Below are 17,053 nucleotides of genomic sequence, written 5' to 3'. Positions count from 1 at the left end.
GCTATGGAAAATCATGGACTTCCTGGGACCAAACTACTCAAAGCAAAGATGGGCAGTAAGAGATTCGGATGAACTATCCAGCTCATTCAAATCATGCTGCAGATTTCGACAAGATGACGAACTATCATGCCTACTCTTCAACATTTTCACAAAATCCGATCAATTTGTGTGCTTCGCAGACAACATTGACATCATCGCCAGAATATTTGGAACGGTGGCAGAGCTGTACACCCGCCTGAAACGCGAAGCAGCAAAGGCCGGACTGGTGGTGGATGCATCAAAAACAAAGTACATGCAAGTAGGCGGAGCCGAACACGACCAGATCCGTCCAGGAAGTAGTGTCACGATAAACAGGGATACCTTCGAGGTGGTGGAGGAATTTGTCTCGGATCCTTATTGACGGCTCACATCAATGAGAGTCTCGAAATCCGAAGCCGTAGCATCAGTGGAAGTAAGGCCTATAATAGGCTCCAGAAGAAGCTCCGGTCTAAAAAGATTAGACATGGACCATGCTCGAGGAGGACCTGCAAACACTCGGAGTTTTCGAGCGACACGTGCTAAGAACGATCTACGGAGGTGTGCAGGAGAACGGTGTAAGGATGAACTACGAGCTCGCCGTATTCTACGACGAATTCAACATCCAGAAGGTGGCCAAAGCCGGAAGGATACGGTGGGCAGGACATGTAGCAAGAGTGTTGGACAACAACCCTACATAGTTGTTAGGTTAGGTTGGTAGGTTAGTTTTCTTCTATTGAACTTTTTTTTGGGTTTAACAGATTAGCGGTGGTTCTTGTATTCACCCTGTGTAATAACGGCAGATGAAGTAATATTTGAAATTTTGTCTCGGGAGCCGTATCAACCGTGTACCTTACGTTCTTCTAGAGGATTTTTCCAGAAATTCCATGTGGGTAAGCCTTCGGGAATTCCTGCCAGGGTTTCTTGGTAATCCTTGTGGAGGTTCCTCCAGAAAGGATTTTTTGTAGAAAATCTATTTAACGCGCCATTTTAAGAAGTACAACACCGCAAAAAAAAACCTCGCTCGTCGTCTACAGCGCTAGCGCGGTGCAGTTTTACCATCAAACAAGCGCACGTCCTGAAAGGTTAAGGATCTTGTTAAGGATTCCTTCACCATTCCATTTGTGAATTACTTCAGCAATTCAATGGAGGAAATCCTTCTGGGATTCCAGCAGAATGTCCATGTTTAAGAACATTTTTCAAAGAATTCCTCCTGGAGATGCGTCCAGAAACTCCTTGTGGGATTTTTCCTGAAATTTCATCTGGAGATTGCTTCAGGAACTTCATCTGTAGGTTAATCTGGAGATCTTCAGAAATTTCTGTAGTGAATTCTTTCAGTAAATACATTTGGGGATTCCCTTAGAAACTTCGAGGTTTTCTGCAGTTTTTTTCTCTTAGGGAAAACTGAAACTGATTCCCTGAAGAAACTCTGCAGATTTCCAAAAGAAGTTTTAGCAGGAATCCTAGTAATAAAAATTTATGGGTTTTCAGTTGGAGCTGCGTGACAGCTTGTTTGTCAAGGCTGAACCCTTTATTCAAATTTCATCTCTACAAAGACCAATGTTTAGACAGAATAGCCTATGTTGCCCAATTTACCACTAGTTTTTACATTGTGCCTAAGTACCGTATGCGTGATAATGTTTGCACCATCGTACAAATAAGGTACCCATATCACCTGTACACACAATGTCTTGGTTTTTATTGCATGCACGTAAGCTCTAACTCATCTCACAGTAGGCTGCGGGTAAAAAATCCGATTTCTTAAGTTTAAAATTTGCACCATGAAGGGATAGCAGCGGTAGTCGGAACTTGTCCACGCGCAAATGTTGAAAAAGACATTTCAGGAGTGTTCATGAGAACCGTAAAACAGTCTTAGACCGAAAAAAAGCAAAGGCAACTATTCCCGAAGGTGTCCACTGGTCGTTCAAGGTTAACATGGATTAAGAAAGCTATCGCTGCCACCAAAAATAAGATTTGGGTGAATTATATGCGCTCAATGAGAAAAATGGCGTAGAAACGCGAAATCAGCGACTTAACGGCATGGCATATCGAAAAGGAAAATTACGGTGGCTTTTATGATCCTTCGACCATAGAAAAAAAACTTACATCAGGGTGGCCACTAAATATCAGTTTTGAAATTCCCGTCTTTTTCCCGGTTTTCCCGGTACGATTTCTGAAATTTTCCCGGTTTTTAAAATGCACATCTTTTTAGTAGGTAACGTCCAATTTTCGTATCATATGGATGATAAGTACCATGTAAAAATGCACTTGCAATCCTGTGAATACTATGTACTAGATATTTATAGTTTAATATTATTTTTGACGTAATGCATCTATGGAAAGAATGGAAGTAACTACCAATGATGACATAAAAGGCGTTACACAATTACTTACAACATATTTTCATTCAGCTCCACATAGTGCATAATTCAAGCTTTCCCTCACTCATTATTTTACTTATTTTCTTGTACTTAAAAAAAAAACAAGTGTAGAAGTGGTAGCTAACTATGACAGATCTATAATAGGTAAGATGTGCATATAAAATCAGCAAAGGTCGCACTCGATTATCCGGGACATGGAGGATAATCGAATCATTTTTTTTTTAATTTAATCATTAGCGTAGGTGCCCTAACGCAACTTCATTGGTGTTGTTTCCGGGGATTCCTCCAGGATGTCCAACCAAGTGTCCAACTGAATATTCCCCCAAAAACTTACATCTGGAGATTCTTACAAAGTTTTTTCCGAGATTTCATCTTTCGATTACTCCAAAAATACTATCTTGGATTTCTTCAGTAACTTCTGTTAGCGATTCCACCTTGTATATCTTTTGTGGATTCCTCTAGATTCCTTAACCGTCCATAACTTGCGCGGTTGGCCACCACCGCCAGCACCACGCTAATACTGAACACAAAAAGCGAGATTTTTTCAACGTGTTGTACAAAACACAACAGCGCGATCGATCGAGGGTTAATGGATTTATTCTGGAAGAGGTTCCTTTAGGGGATTTAGGATTTTAGTCAGTCTGTTGGCAATTAGGGAATAGAACTTTTGGTCTGAGATCATGAATTCGATCTAGGGATTTCTCCTGGAACTCCTGAAGGATTTCTAAAAGAATCTCCCACATGTCTTGAAGGTTTCCCAAGGAACTCTTGGAAGAGTTCTCGATTAGAAAACTCCCGCAGTAGTTTGATTTTTAGGATTCTGGAGTATTTCCAGAAATAGCTATCGTAAAGTTTTAGTAAGAAATTTTGGGAGATCATCCAGAAGGAACTCCTGGGTGATTTGCAGAGGGAGCTTCTGAAGGATGCCCAAAAGCAACTCCTGGAGCAACTCCAAAAGCAACTTTCATAAGCAACTCCTGGAGGTTTCTTTGAACAAACTCCTGGAGGGTGCCCAAGAAGAACTCTTGAAGGAAACGCAGTAAGAAACACCGGAGAAATTCCAAAAGCAAATATAAAATAAAGATGAAATTCAGCAAAATCTCTTGGAAGTTTTCAAAATCCAAGTTTCAGAAGGCACTCCTGCAGAAATCGTGCAAGGAACTCGTGGAGATGGATGAGTAACAGAATGATATCCTGGAGAAATGCCAGAAGAAACTCTGTAAAGAATCCCAGAAAGAACTCCCGATTGATTTCTAAAAAAAGCTTTTGGAGGAATTCCAGAAGAAAATTCTAGGGAATCACCAGAGGAAGCTCCAGGAAGAAAAGAAAAAAATTTCTGGAGGGATTTCAAAAAAATAATCTGGGAAGAACTCCCGTAGGAAATTTTGAAGATTGGAGCAACTCCTGTTACAATTGCGGAAGGAAAATCTTGATGAATCTTAAAAGGAACTCTTGAATAAATTGCAATAGGTTGTCTTGATTAAAACCCAGTTTAGTGGTTATGATTTTCTAATCTATTAAGATTTCTGATGAAATTTCGGAAAGATTCCCTGACAAAAAAAAAACTAGAATAAATTTAAGAAAGGACACGGGTTAATCCAAAAAGAAACTTTTGAAAAAATCTCAGATGTAAGAAACTCTTTCCTCGAAAAAATCTCATCGAATTCCAAGAGATAATCAAGCGGTGCAAAAACCTAAAGGAATTCTAGAAGAAACTTCTTGAAGAATCCCAAGTTCTGTTTTAAGGAAATTCCAAGTGATTGCACAGGCGAATTCCTTGGGATTTCGTAGAAGTATCCCAGGAGTATTTTGGTTTGGCTTTGATTTTGCAGATTTTCGATGAAGTGTAAACATTCAAATATGCACATCAAGTTACTCTTAGCAACATTTTTCCCGGTAATCATTCCAAATTCCCGGCTTTTTCCCGCTTTTTTCCCGGTCGTTCCGAATTCCCGTCTTTTTCCCGGTTTTCCCGTTTTTCCCGGTTCGGTGGCCACCCTGTTACATTATTACCAATGGCATCCAGGAGCTACGAGTAGCGCCATATAAGAAAGTCTTGAATTTGCCCGAACGCAACCTCCGATTTTTTCGATTTCCGAAAAACTATCGATCCGTACCAAATTCCAGAATCAATAGTTATTATAACTTTTGTTTGTGTGTCAATGTCTACACCATGAGGCAATGTCAAAATAAAAAAATAAATTCAAAAATTGTTAATCTTGACTTTGACACTACCACGGATACTTTTCGACATTTGCACGTGGACAAATCACGAGCTAGATTGCCACTTAGTCATTATGCAAGTGTTAAACTAAGAAAATCAACACTTTTTATTCACAGCCTACTATGATATGAGTTATAGCTTAAATGCCTGCAAATAAAACCAATACATTGTCTTCACAAGTAAAACTGGAATTTTATTTAACGATGGTGCAAACATTATCACGCATACGGTAGGGTATTGGTTCCCTTACTAAGCATGTGGCTCCCATGTTCATCCTACGAAAAAACAAAGGATTGAAGCGCTGTTTGTTTTGTTTCTTATTTTTGTATTTTTATTTAGAAGTGAGCACCCATGCAAACAAAAAGAACGGAATCAATCGGTGCCGTAACCGATTGTTTTCGCATAGGATGAATATAGGAGCGTGAGATTATTGATGGCACACACTACCCGCCATAAATATGGAATCGCATATTGCAACATTCATACTGAAGATTGCAGCATCCTAAAATGTGATTATTTCAGGTCCTTGAGACACAACTCACTTATGACACCCCTAATTCTCTTTGAAAATGCAACTCGTATCCACAACTTAATTAGTTCTAGATTTACTACATTTTTCCTCCTTATTTTGGATGATGCAAAACTTTTTGGGTGCTGCAATACTGAGTATTGCAACGATCAGTGGCGTCTCGTAACCTCACTTTTTACCTGTTCAACGACCCTAAAACTTGCAATTACGTAGGATTCAGGATCAGATCCAAACTGCAAAGGGACGGAAACGGCTATTCTCGTCATTTTCCACAAATTACAAGCCAATTTGTTGAGAAAATTCACATTCGTTGAACAGGTAGAATTGAAATTAGGGAATCGCCACTGGCAACAATTCCATGTTTTTGGCAGGTAGCGTATGTATAATTCCCAGATGACACCCCAGAAGAAACTTCAGGAGAAATTCTTAGACGAATACCAGAAAAAAAAAACTCTTTCGAGTAGTTTATTCTATTGGAATAAAAAAGGCCTTTGGAGAAATCCAAAGATTTTCTGAGGGAATATTAGAGATTATATAAAAGAACTAGCTGTCCCCGGCAAACTTTGTCCTGCCTACTGCGTTTTTGACGTTTAAGTCCCTAGCCAAGTCTAAGTCTCGGTTAAAAATGTTAGAAAAATAAATTTTCAAAAATTCTCATTTTCCCATGTTTTTGCCTCATAAACCGAAAACTAACAGAAAAAAACTAAGATAACCCAAACCGGAACTTCCGGTAGCAAGTTATGCGCGGTTCAACGTATGTAACCACATTTTTATATAGATAGATAAATAAAGATTCTATGAAATCACCTAAAAGAATCTAAGAAGAAACTTGGTCAAGAATCAAAAAAGGAATTCCAGGACCTGAGCTGTTTACCGACAGCTTTCTTTTAGAAAACTAACTATTGACATGTACACTCTCGATCAAAAGTTTGGGGTCACTCCCTCAAAAACATTTTTCATTTTTTTAGGCCCATATCTCCGCCAATTTGCGTCCGATTTCAAAATCCTAGGTCTCATTCGAAAGATAATAAGTCAAAGTAACTTTGAACATGATTTATTTAAGTGAAAGTTTTTCAAAAACATTTGTATGTAAACTTAACCCAAAGTTGCCAAATTTTCTAAAATATGAATATAAACTTACGGGAGTGTCGCTGGAAATTGAGTCGACCAAATTTTAAGGTGAGAGCGGTAATATAACCTATTTTCTATTGGCTTTCAACTCCTTTTTACCGAACTTGGCCAAAAAATCTAGAAAAAAAGTTATTAAATAACTTTATCCTTGATGTCATCGACCAAAAGTTTGGGGTCACTAACGTAAAACATGGATAAGTGATTTGTTGATATCTTGTTCATCTTTCTTCAAATTTTACTGCTTTTTGGCTTATTTGAAACATAATGAATGGTACTTACTGCATAGACATTGAACCACACATATTTGTTAAAATTTACATAATAAAACTTAACGTAAAAGTGCCTCATTTTTTTAAATGCGTTGAAATGTGTTAACTTTACATAACATTTTTATTCATTAAAATCGTTGAATACGTTAAATTTAAGACATCTAACGTAAATTTAGTTAATTATCTTTTAAATGTGCGAAAAAGAATTAAAATTGAACTATGGATTATTGCACGAATTTATACTGGCCTGCTTACTCTCACACGAAATTTGACGTTTGAGCGGTGTCGGCACTTCTCAAAAGCCAAATTTTCTGTAAGAGTAAGCATGCCAGCGTAAATTCGTGCAGTGGACCATAGATGATGAAGATATCATCAAATCAGTTTTACATGTTTTACGACAGTGACCCCAAACTTTTGGTCGATGACATCAAGAGTTAATTTACTTAATAACTTTTTTCCTAAATTTTTTAGCCAGGTTCGATAAAAATCAGTTGAAAGCTAATAGAAAAAAGGTTATATTGCCGCTCTCATCTTAAAATTTGGTCGACCCAATTTCCAGCGATACTGCCGTAAGCTTATAGGGTATGTGTGCCATCAGTAATCTCACGCTCCCATATTCATCCTATTCGAAAACAAGCGATTACGGCACCGATTGATTCCGTTCTTTTTGTTTTCGTGCGTGCTCATTTCTAACAAAAAATACAAAAATATGAAACAAAACAAACAACGCTTCAATCCTTTGCTTTATCATAGGATAAAAACGGGAATGCTTTAATAAGGGAACCAATACCCTATTCATTTTTTTAGAAAATTTGGCAACTTTGGGTTAAGTTTACATACAAATATTTTTGAAAAATTTTCACTTAAATCATGTTCAAAGGTACTTTGACTTATTATCTTTCGAATGAGACCTAGGATTTTGAAATCGGACGCAAATAGGCGGAAATATGAGCCTAAAAAATGACATGTTTTTGAGAGGGTGACCCCAACGGACACCTTAAGATTTCCTACTATAACGGACTTAACGTCAGCCACAGGTAGCTGAACTAAAGCCATCTGTGTCCCTACCGGGCCTTTCCGTAGCCGAATGACTGCGATGGCCACCTACACCTCGTACTGGTGCCACAGTGTCGTGACAAGTTCTTCCGCGTTCATGATCTCGTCCTGGTTATAGATGTTTACAGTCGTGGTAAGAGCCCTTACCTCATCACCCTCACCAAGGACATGGATTCATCCGTAGATTTCTACAGATTATGCAGAAGTTTCTCGAAAGTTTCCCTATGAATTCCTCCAATTAAACCTCATGTGATTGCTCCAGAGTTTTCGTTAAGAATTTATGCAGAGATACCTTCCGAAATTCATTAGGAGTTTTTTTTTTTACAAAAATTCTTCAAGATTTTAAGGAAACACTCCTGCGATTCTTAAAGGAATTCTTCAAGGATACCTCCAGGATTTTTTTTTCGAGATTTATCCAGTATTTCATCTACAGAGATTCATACAGTAATACTTCTGAGATTTCTCCAATAACTCATTCAGGAATTGATCTAGAGATTCATCTACTAATTACTGTAGAGATTATCTCATAAATTAGGCAAACACCTTGTTCTGGAATTTATCCAGAGATTTGAGGGTTTCAGTCATAGATTCCTTTGAGAATATTTCCATAGATTCCTAATCTCTGAAGGAATCTTTGAAATAAAACTTTTCTAGAAACCTCTGGAGGAACTCATAGATGAGCTCATGATGGATTGATTAAAAAATAAACACCAGCAGCAAGGCTGGTTCATCTCTTGTTGGAGAAACTCTTAGAGCACATTATGCAGGAATCTCTAGAGGAGTTCCGGGAAGAACTCCTTAATGTATTTATAGATCAATTTCCGGATAAATCTTGGAGTGGATTCTTGGAAATAAAAACTCTGTAGGTGTTTTTGAAAAAGCCGTAAGAGATATCTAAAAGAATTGCTGGGAGAATATCTATGTAGAGTAACACCTTGAACAATTCTCGAAGCGCAATTCTTAGAGACAAGTCCGGATGAATTTCTAGAGGAATGGATTACTCGCAGGGAGTGCGTTCAATGTTTGTCAGCAGGAGTAAAATAATTTTATTTTGTATGGCAAAAAGCATCTAAACTAGAATTTCTCGAAATGAAAAGCTGCAGGAATTCATGGTGAAATCTTTACAGGAACTCCTGAACAACTTCTTAATTGAATCTCTTTTTTTTATAGAATGAGAAAATCTGCAACAGATACCCAAGAGGTGGTTTCTCGGGTGATGTGGGGATCGACCCACTAAAAATTCATTCTCTCTTTTCCTTACCTTCGCGGTACGCCCGTTAGGGATGACTTCGAGAAGGGGGGGACCGTACATGAGTACACTCTAATAGTAAGCGTTCCACCAGCTACCGCCTTAAATTGTTCACTCTCCCCTGGAGGCTCGGGTCCTGGCTAGTACTTAGACTACCCGTTGAACTCAAGCTCCTGGATGGGGAAGGGGGGCCAACTCAACAAGCTGTTGTTCGGCTCGCCATTTACTCTGTAGTTCAAGTACGATTCGAGAAACCGTGGAAGTAACGGAGTCCCACTTGTCCGCCCCCATACACATCCTTTCAACAATGTTGTCAGGCGTGATATCTCTACCGCATACCTCCTGCATACTCGACCTTTGCTCCACGAAACGTGGACATTCGAAGAGCAAAAAAAAAAAGTGAAATCTATGCAGAAATTACTGAAGGCAGCCCTGGAGAATTTATAGAAGGATTTCAGAGCAATCCTCTCAGCTTTTTTGAGAAATCTCAAGAGAAATTCTTGGAGGAATCTCTGGAAGTTATTTTTGGAGCGATATGTAGAGGTAATTCTGTAAGAATCTAAAGAAGAATTTTTAAATGAGCCACTTGATAAATTCTAGGATGGAAATTTGGAGGATCACTGGAAGAATCTCTGGATATTTTTTTGAATGTGTGGCCAAAGTCTAGGCTTCACATAAACCTCGAATATTGTGTATGAACAAAAGTCTACGAAGAGCGAGGGAGTGTCTGAGATGGTCAAAAATGAGTCTAACTACATATACTAATAAATTCACTTAGTATTTCCAGGTAGAAAAAGTTCTTGAGATCAAACATTCCAAGAAATCTAGCACTGTCATCTACCCAGAGTGGATATTGTTTATAGACCCTATATGCTTTAGTTTCACTTGACGTCACACTAACCAAAGTGATTTATTTTTTTCTCTTATATTTTGATATAGTAATTGTACGATACAGAAAATCACTGACATCTCTGGTCCCAACATTATTTCAGAAATGCTTCGATGATCGAGATTCCAGTTTGATCAAATCAATCTGGCAGCACTGCGCGATTGCATCTCCCTCAGTCATCCAAAACTATACGAGATTAGCCATGTATCATGTATCCCATCCGAATCAGAATCATCAAAATTCCCTCACTTACCCTTTCCAGCTTCTGGAAGTACTGCCGCAGGAACGCGATGGGATTGTCGGGCCGGGCCACGCACAGCTGCACGATGCAATCCTTGAGCACCCGCTGGATCCGGTGCGTCTGGATGTACGCCTCGCACTCGCGTAGGCTTTGCTCCTCCTCCAGCAGAGACGCCATAATTGCAGCTGTGATTTCGAGGTTTCGCCTACTGCTGCGGGTGTTGCTGGTGGTGGTGGAATCTAGTGCTAGATCCGACGGGGGCTCGGGACACTTACGGGCAATTTTCGGTGCTTTTCTTCAGGGTATGGGGAAACCCTTACGCTTTCACAGGAGAGATTGATGGGAGGATCGGAGCTCGCAAGCACCAAAAGAAAAACAAACCCAAACTGGGACACTACTGAACTGCGATGTTCACGAAAAAATCCCAAAATAATAGCTTTTCAGCGTTTTTCCTTTTCTCTTTTTCGTTTGGCACTCAAATCACACAGAAACCTAGATCTACAAGGTATTCTTCATCTAAGTAATGCAAGAAATCTAAATCTGTATAATCTACAACACCAAAAATCACTTTTCACCAGATCATAGGAGAGGGTGGAATATTTTCACGAAGCACCAAATTTGGATCAGGAAATTTTCACTGCTCTAGAAGCTGAATTACTACGGGGTCAGTACGAAGAAGCTCCAGCCCTAATCGGAATCGGAGTCTTGGAACGACGCGTCACGGAATCACGGATCACGGATCTCGCGCAATAAACAAGAGGAACACCTTTGCTAATGCTGCTGTTGCCTGCTGCAGTTTTCTTGTACGACACACACGACGTGAAGAGCGAAAGACGACAAACGCAGACAAGCTGGCTGTCCGATCGGTGATGTTTTGCCAAGGAGAATACATTTTACTAAGGTGGCGCAGATAAACATTGCAAACCACTGGTTGTCTCTTCCACTCTTCTGGTGTTCTTATGCAACTAAAATAGTGACGTCACCATTTCAGTTCCATAAGAACACCAGAAGAATGGAAGAGACAACCAGTGGTTTGCAATGTTTATCTGCGCCACCTTAGTAAAATGTATTCTCCTTGATGTTTTGCGACTGAACAGGATTTATAGCAACTTTGACAGCAGACGTCGGTTTTGCAGAATTTGAGATCCTCGGGCGGTGAAGACTGGCGGATTTTTTTATGGAAACGGAAAAATCTATTTCAGGCCAAACATGTCTAAAGGTCCTATCTGCAGAAGAGAGGCTCTCTTTGGTTTCCCTCCTTACATTGAACGATGATCAAAACAATCGTCTTTTGATTTGTACAGTGCCGATTCGTTCGTTGGCGGCTCGCTAGATGGGTTGTCTCGATGGTTGAATGTTCACTGGTTGGGGCAAAACCCAACTAAAAAGCACTGTCAATGTCAAAATCGATGTCAAAACGAGTTTGACGTCTGACCGCCGTCGCATCGCAGCTCCCATATACAGAACGTTTGTGCAATAATGTGAGTGTTTCGTGACGTATTTTCTGTCACTTGCGTGTGTCTTGAGCATTCTGATCAGTTGTCAGTTGACCCAACGAACGAACACGGTTCGCTAATCGGGGCGCAATCGTGACCCAACCAGCGAATCCAGGCTGTACTGCCAAAATAGTTGAAAAGTTTACTATTACAGTAGACGTTCGCTCGGCGCAAACGGTTTAACTGCAATGCTTTTTAACTGCAAGTCCGCTAAGTGCATCAATTTTGCAGTTATCGCACCGCTATCTGTCAAAAACGAAACGTCAACAGAGTTGCGATGTTTTTCGGATGCACTACAGCTGCATTGCGATGTTTTTGAGTGCATTCTGGCTGCGTCCAACAGCATTTGACAACTGTTTGACGGCTGTCAGTCGTTGCAGTTAGCGAATTTCATTCGGTAAGTGAAACGTAAACATGTTGCACTTATCGAACGTCTACTGTATTAAAATGTGATGTTCGACAAACTTGTACATTATTGTTTTTCCTACAATTATTACCAAGGACGGCATATTATAACTCTTATATTTACGGAGTAAAAGTGTTAGTACTACCTATTTATACTAAACGATCGGATTTTTCGATCGTTTAGTATGAGTAGGTGGTACTAGTGCTCTCACGCCGCATATATGAGATTTAGGATATGGCTTCCTTGGTGATAATTGTAGGGAAAACACTTATCTACAAGTTTGCCGAACATCTCATTTCTATGTTATGCTTCTGAACTGAGTTTTGGTTAAATGAGTTATATGATTGCCAGGTGATCGAAAACATCCTTGCTTAGAGACAAGTCTGGGTGAATTCCAGAGGAATTGTGGTAATTTTTGTAATTTTTTTTTTGTAATTTTGTTTATTTATGTGGTAATTTTTTTTGGAGGAATCTTTGAATGCGTTTCAAAAATTTCTAAAGAAATTCTAGATAGCATTTTTGGAATAACTTCTTGAAGAATTTCTGAAAAAAAAATCTTACCAGAAAGTGCTGCTTTTGCATTACTGGGTAAAATAATATGAGAAGTTGCTGGAAATAATACTTGAGATATACCTGGAGTAACATGTAGACGAATTTGTGAAGCAATTGTTAGAGAAAACTCTGTATGAATTCATAGAAAAATTCCTAGAGGACTTTTTGTGAAATTTTTGAAAAACCTGGATGAGTTTCAGGAAAAATTTGTTGCATGAATTCCTAGAAAACTTCCTAATAGAATCTCTAGAGGATTTCCTGAGAGAATCGAATTATATCAACGATTCTCTCAGGAATTCCTCTAGAGATTCTATTAGGAAGTTTTCTAGGAATTCCTGCAAAAGTTTTTTCCTGAAATTTCTGGAATCTCTGAGGGAGTTCCTGGGGAAATCTATGGAGGAATGGCTGAAGGCAGCTCTGGAGAATTTATGGAAGGATTTTCAGAGCAATCTTCTGAGCATTTCTGAGAAATCTCAGAAGATATTCTTGGAGAAATCTCTGGAGGTATTCTTGGAGCAATGTGTAGCGAGGTAATTCTGTAAGAATCTCAGGAAAAAATTCTAAATGAACCACTTGATGAATTTCAGTAGGAACATTTTTAGGATCCCTGGAAAAAATCTCTGGGTAATATTTGAATGTCTGGCCAAAATCTACGCTTCATACCAATTACAAAATTTTTGTTTGGACAAAAGTCTACGAGGGACGAGGGATTGTCTGAGATGGCCAAAAATGAATTTTATAACGTAGTTTATGAACAGCGTCTATCCGCATCTTCTTAGATCCACTATATTTCTATTGAATTCGCTTAGTAATGACAGTGTTTCAAAGCTCTTGCGTAAATCAAACATTCCAAGAAACCAAACTCTTTTTATTGGAAGCACTGTCGTCTGCCCAGAGTCCAAGTTTTTCTTGTACCCTCAAGAAGCAGCAATGGATATTATTAAGTTACACGCCAAGTTCCACTTGACACTAATCAAAGTGTTTTTTTTTTTTCATATTTCCGCTCGTATTTCCCTTATATTTTGATATTTTATTGTACATTACAGAAAATATCGCTGAACATTCCTGATACCAACATTTACATATTTCTGAAAGGCCTCGAAGATCGAGATCGAGATAATCAAATCAATCTGGCAACACTGCCCGATTGCATCTCACCCTCAGTCGTCCAAATATATACGAAATTTGCCATGTATCCCACCCGAATCAGAATCATCAAAATTCCCTCACTTACCCTTTCTAGCTTCTGGAAGTACTGCCGCAGGAACGCGATGGGATTGTCGGGCCGGGCCACGCACAGCTGCACGATGCAATCCTTGAGCACCCGCTGGATCCGGTGCGTCTGGATGTACGCCTCGCACTCGCGTAGGCTTTGCTCCTCCTCCAGCAGAGACGCCATAATTGCAGCTGTGATTTCGAGGTTTCGCCTGCTACTGCGAGCGCTGCCACTACTGGTGCTGCTGCTGGTGGTGGTGGAATCTAGTGCTAGATCCGACGGGGGCTCGGGACACTTACGGGCAATTTTCGGTGCTTTTCTTCAGGGTATGGGGAAACCCTTACACTTTCACAGGAGAGATTGATGGGAAGATCGGAGCTCGCAAGCACCAAAAGAAAAACAAACCCAAACTGGGACACTACTGAACTGCGATGTTCACGAAAAAATCCCAAAATAATAGCTTTTCAGCGTTTTTCCTTTTCTCTTTTTCGTTTGGCACTCAAATCACACAGAAACCCAGAGCTACAAGGTATTCTTCATCTAAGTAATGCAAGAAATCTAAATCTGTATAATCTACAACACTAAAAATCACTTTTCACCAAATCATAGGAGAGGGTGGAATATTTTCACGAAGCACCAAATGTGGATCAGGAAATTTTCACTGCTCTAGAAGCTGAATCACTACGGGGTCAGCACGAAGAAGCTCCAACCCTTATCGGAATCGGAGTCTTGGAACGACGCGTCACGGAATCACGGATCACGGATCTCGCGCAATAAACAAGAGGAACACCTTTGCTAATGCTGCTGTTGCCTGCTGCAGTTTTCTTGTACGACACACACGACGTGAAGAGCGAAAGACGACAAACGCAGACAAGCTGGCTGTCCGATCGGTGATGTTTTGCGACTGAACAGGATTTATAGCAACTTTGACAGCAGACGTCGGTTTTGCAGAATTTGAGATCCTCGGGCGGTGAAGACTGGCGGATTTTTTTATGGAAACGGAAAAATCTATTTCAGGCCAAACATGTCTAAAGGTCCTATCTGCAGAAGAGAGGCTCTCTTTGGTTTCCCTCTCTTTCGTTAATATCTCAGCTGTTTATTTGTATAGGATACTGCAAGATGACGTCACGAAGCCGTGCACTGACAGTTCAGCGAGCTTGTTTACATGGACTTAGTCTCTGGCGGAGATCCGGTAAAACTGTTTTTCGATACAATTTCAGTGAAACGGTAATTAGAGGATTGATTTTGTACTAGTAGAGTTGAATATAATAGATATTTCCGTATCATAATGGTTTCGGGACGGAAAACGAAAATTTAATTTTCGCCGCTCGTTAAAAATTCTAACACCTTGTAAATAAGCTCGCTGAACTGTTAGACAAAGTGAGGTTAGATCAGGTGCTTGCAGTACCCTATTATGATTGTCTCCTTGCATTGAACGATGGTCAAAACAATCGTCTTTTGATTTGTACAGTGCCGATTCGTTCGTTGGCGGCTCGCTAGATGGGTTGTCTCGATGGTTGAATGTTCACTGGTTGGGGCAAAACCCAACTAAAAAGCACTGTCAATGTCAAAATCGATGTCAAAACGAGTTTGACGTCTGACCGCCGTCGCATCGCAGCTCCCATATACAGAACGTTTGTGCAATAATGTGAGTGTTTCGTGACGTATTTCCTGTCACTTGCGTGTGTCTTGAGCATTCTGATCAGTTGTCAGTTGACCCAACGAACGAACACGGTTCGCTAATCGGGGCGCAATCGTGACCCAACCAGCGAATCCAGGCTGTACTGCCAAAATAGTTGAAAAGTTTACTATTACAGTAGACGTTCGCTCGGCGCTAACGGTTTAACTGCAATGCTTTTTAACTGCAAGTCCGCTAAGTGCAACAATTTTGCAGTTATCGCACCGCTATCTGTCAAAAACGAAACGTCAACAGAGTTGCGATGTTTTTCGGATGCACTACAGCTTCATTGCGATGTTTTTGAGTGCATTCTGGCTGCGTCCAACAGCATTTGACAACTGTTTGACGGCTGTCAGTCGTTGCAGTTAGCGAATTTCATTCGGTAACTGAAACGTAAACATGTTGCACTTATCGAACGTCTACTGTACATTGCAATAATGGAAAGAGAAAGTGAACCAGGCTTGACAAAAACTCCCTCGCGAGAAAATGAGGAAGTGATTTTGGCGATTTTCTGAGGAGTGAAAATAAAACTCAGAAATCACAACGCAAATCCTCAACAGCACCGAGCGCGAGCTTGCCGCGCAGCGAGGAGTTCGTCCAACACTCATAATTGCTTGTTGTGTTTCTCACGTCCACTCACACTCAAAAAGCTCTCGCGAGTTCCACTCCCATACAAAGAAAGACTCTCGAGGCGAAAATTGCACTCAAAAACCCGAAATAATCATCGGCTCTTTTTTCGTTCCCCTCTTCCTCGCTCCGTTTTTATTGCCTCTCTGTTTGGGGTTCGTTCGCTCCCTCGCGACGAGGCAAAAGCAAAACACCGCTCTAGACCTGGCTCTAGAGCATGTTGCAAAACTCTTTTGATTTCGAGGAGGATTATCAAGCCTGAAGTGAACAAAGAGAGCCTCTCAAATGCAGATAGGACCTATTGAAATGTTTGGCCTGATTTGTAATGAGCCATTTTACGAGACGTTTCGGATCAGCTGATCGCTCATTTCATGAATGAAAATTTGACAGGAGGTTGCGCCCAAGCCCGTGAGTGTTAATATCAATATCAACACTGTTGTCGTTTTGTAAAATAGACTATTGATTGATATATATATCATACCGCATTTAGTTCTGTTGGGAGTGCGACATCTGTCTCCCCATCTATGGGCGGCAATAAGAGAGACACTTGACAATAAGGCAATCCATGAGACAGATGCGATCAGCTGATTTTCTTTGTTTACCATGTATTTTTGACAATCGTCGATCGGGGTGACAGTTGAACACAAAGGAGTTTGTTAAGCACCGAGAACACTCGACGAAAATTTGGTAAGCTGCACGTACACTTTGTTTACAATTTGAGATGTCACTCCCATCGCGATATGTCGTCATGGATTGCTGGATTGCCTTATAGGTTTGCATAATACAGTTCACTGTAAAAGTCCGTGCAATAAACATCGCTGTATCGTACATTCGTTGTTTCCCACTGTATACGCGAATACCGAAAGTTCCCCGGATCGGTTCCCTTGTTCCGTCGTCGGTATAGATTCCGCTGCACGACCAGTCCGTCGTGGTCCACCTCGCTCTACAGGTTTTGTGCCCAGAAAAGTGGTTGAAACGCGAAAAGTGATTTTGTGATCGCAATTATCGTTCCCCATTGTCGTCGTCCGTGTGTCCCCGGAAGAATTCTTGGGAGAATCCCTGGAGGAATTCTTGGGGGAATCCCCGGAGGAATT

The 17,053-nt window shown here is 40.4% G+C and overlaps 1 protein-coding gene across 1 annotated transcript in view; it reads right to left on the bottom strand.

Moving 5' to 3' along the window:
- The window catches only part of LOC109623121 (cAMP-dependent protein kinase type I regulatory subunit), a 269,309-nt gene extending 258,453 nt beyond the window's left edge, over positions 1 to 10,856 (bottom strand). The window contains exon 1 of the mRNA XM_029870633.2: positions 9,997 to 10,856. Within this exon, the coding sequence (XP_029726493.1) occupies positions 9,997 to 10,161 (165 nt within the window). The 5' untranslated portion in view covers positions 10,162 to 10,856. The remainder of the gene's footprint in view (positions 1 to 9,996) is intronic.
- Between the last annotated feature and the right edge of the window lie 6,197 nt (positions 10,857 to 17,053).

The sequence above is a fragment of the Aedes albopictus genome, chromosome 2 (assembly GCF_035046485.1).
Source record: "Aedes albopictus strain Foshan chromosome 2, AalbF5, whole genome shotgun sequence".
In the NCBI taxonomy this organism is placed as follows: Eukaryota; Metazoa; Arthropoda; class Insecta; order Diptera; family Culicidae; genus Aedes; species Aedes albopictus.
The sequence above is the reverse complement of the archived record's forward strand: the minus strand, read 5'-3'. Positions and strand labels throughout refer to the sequence as shown.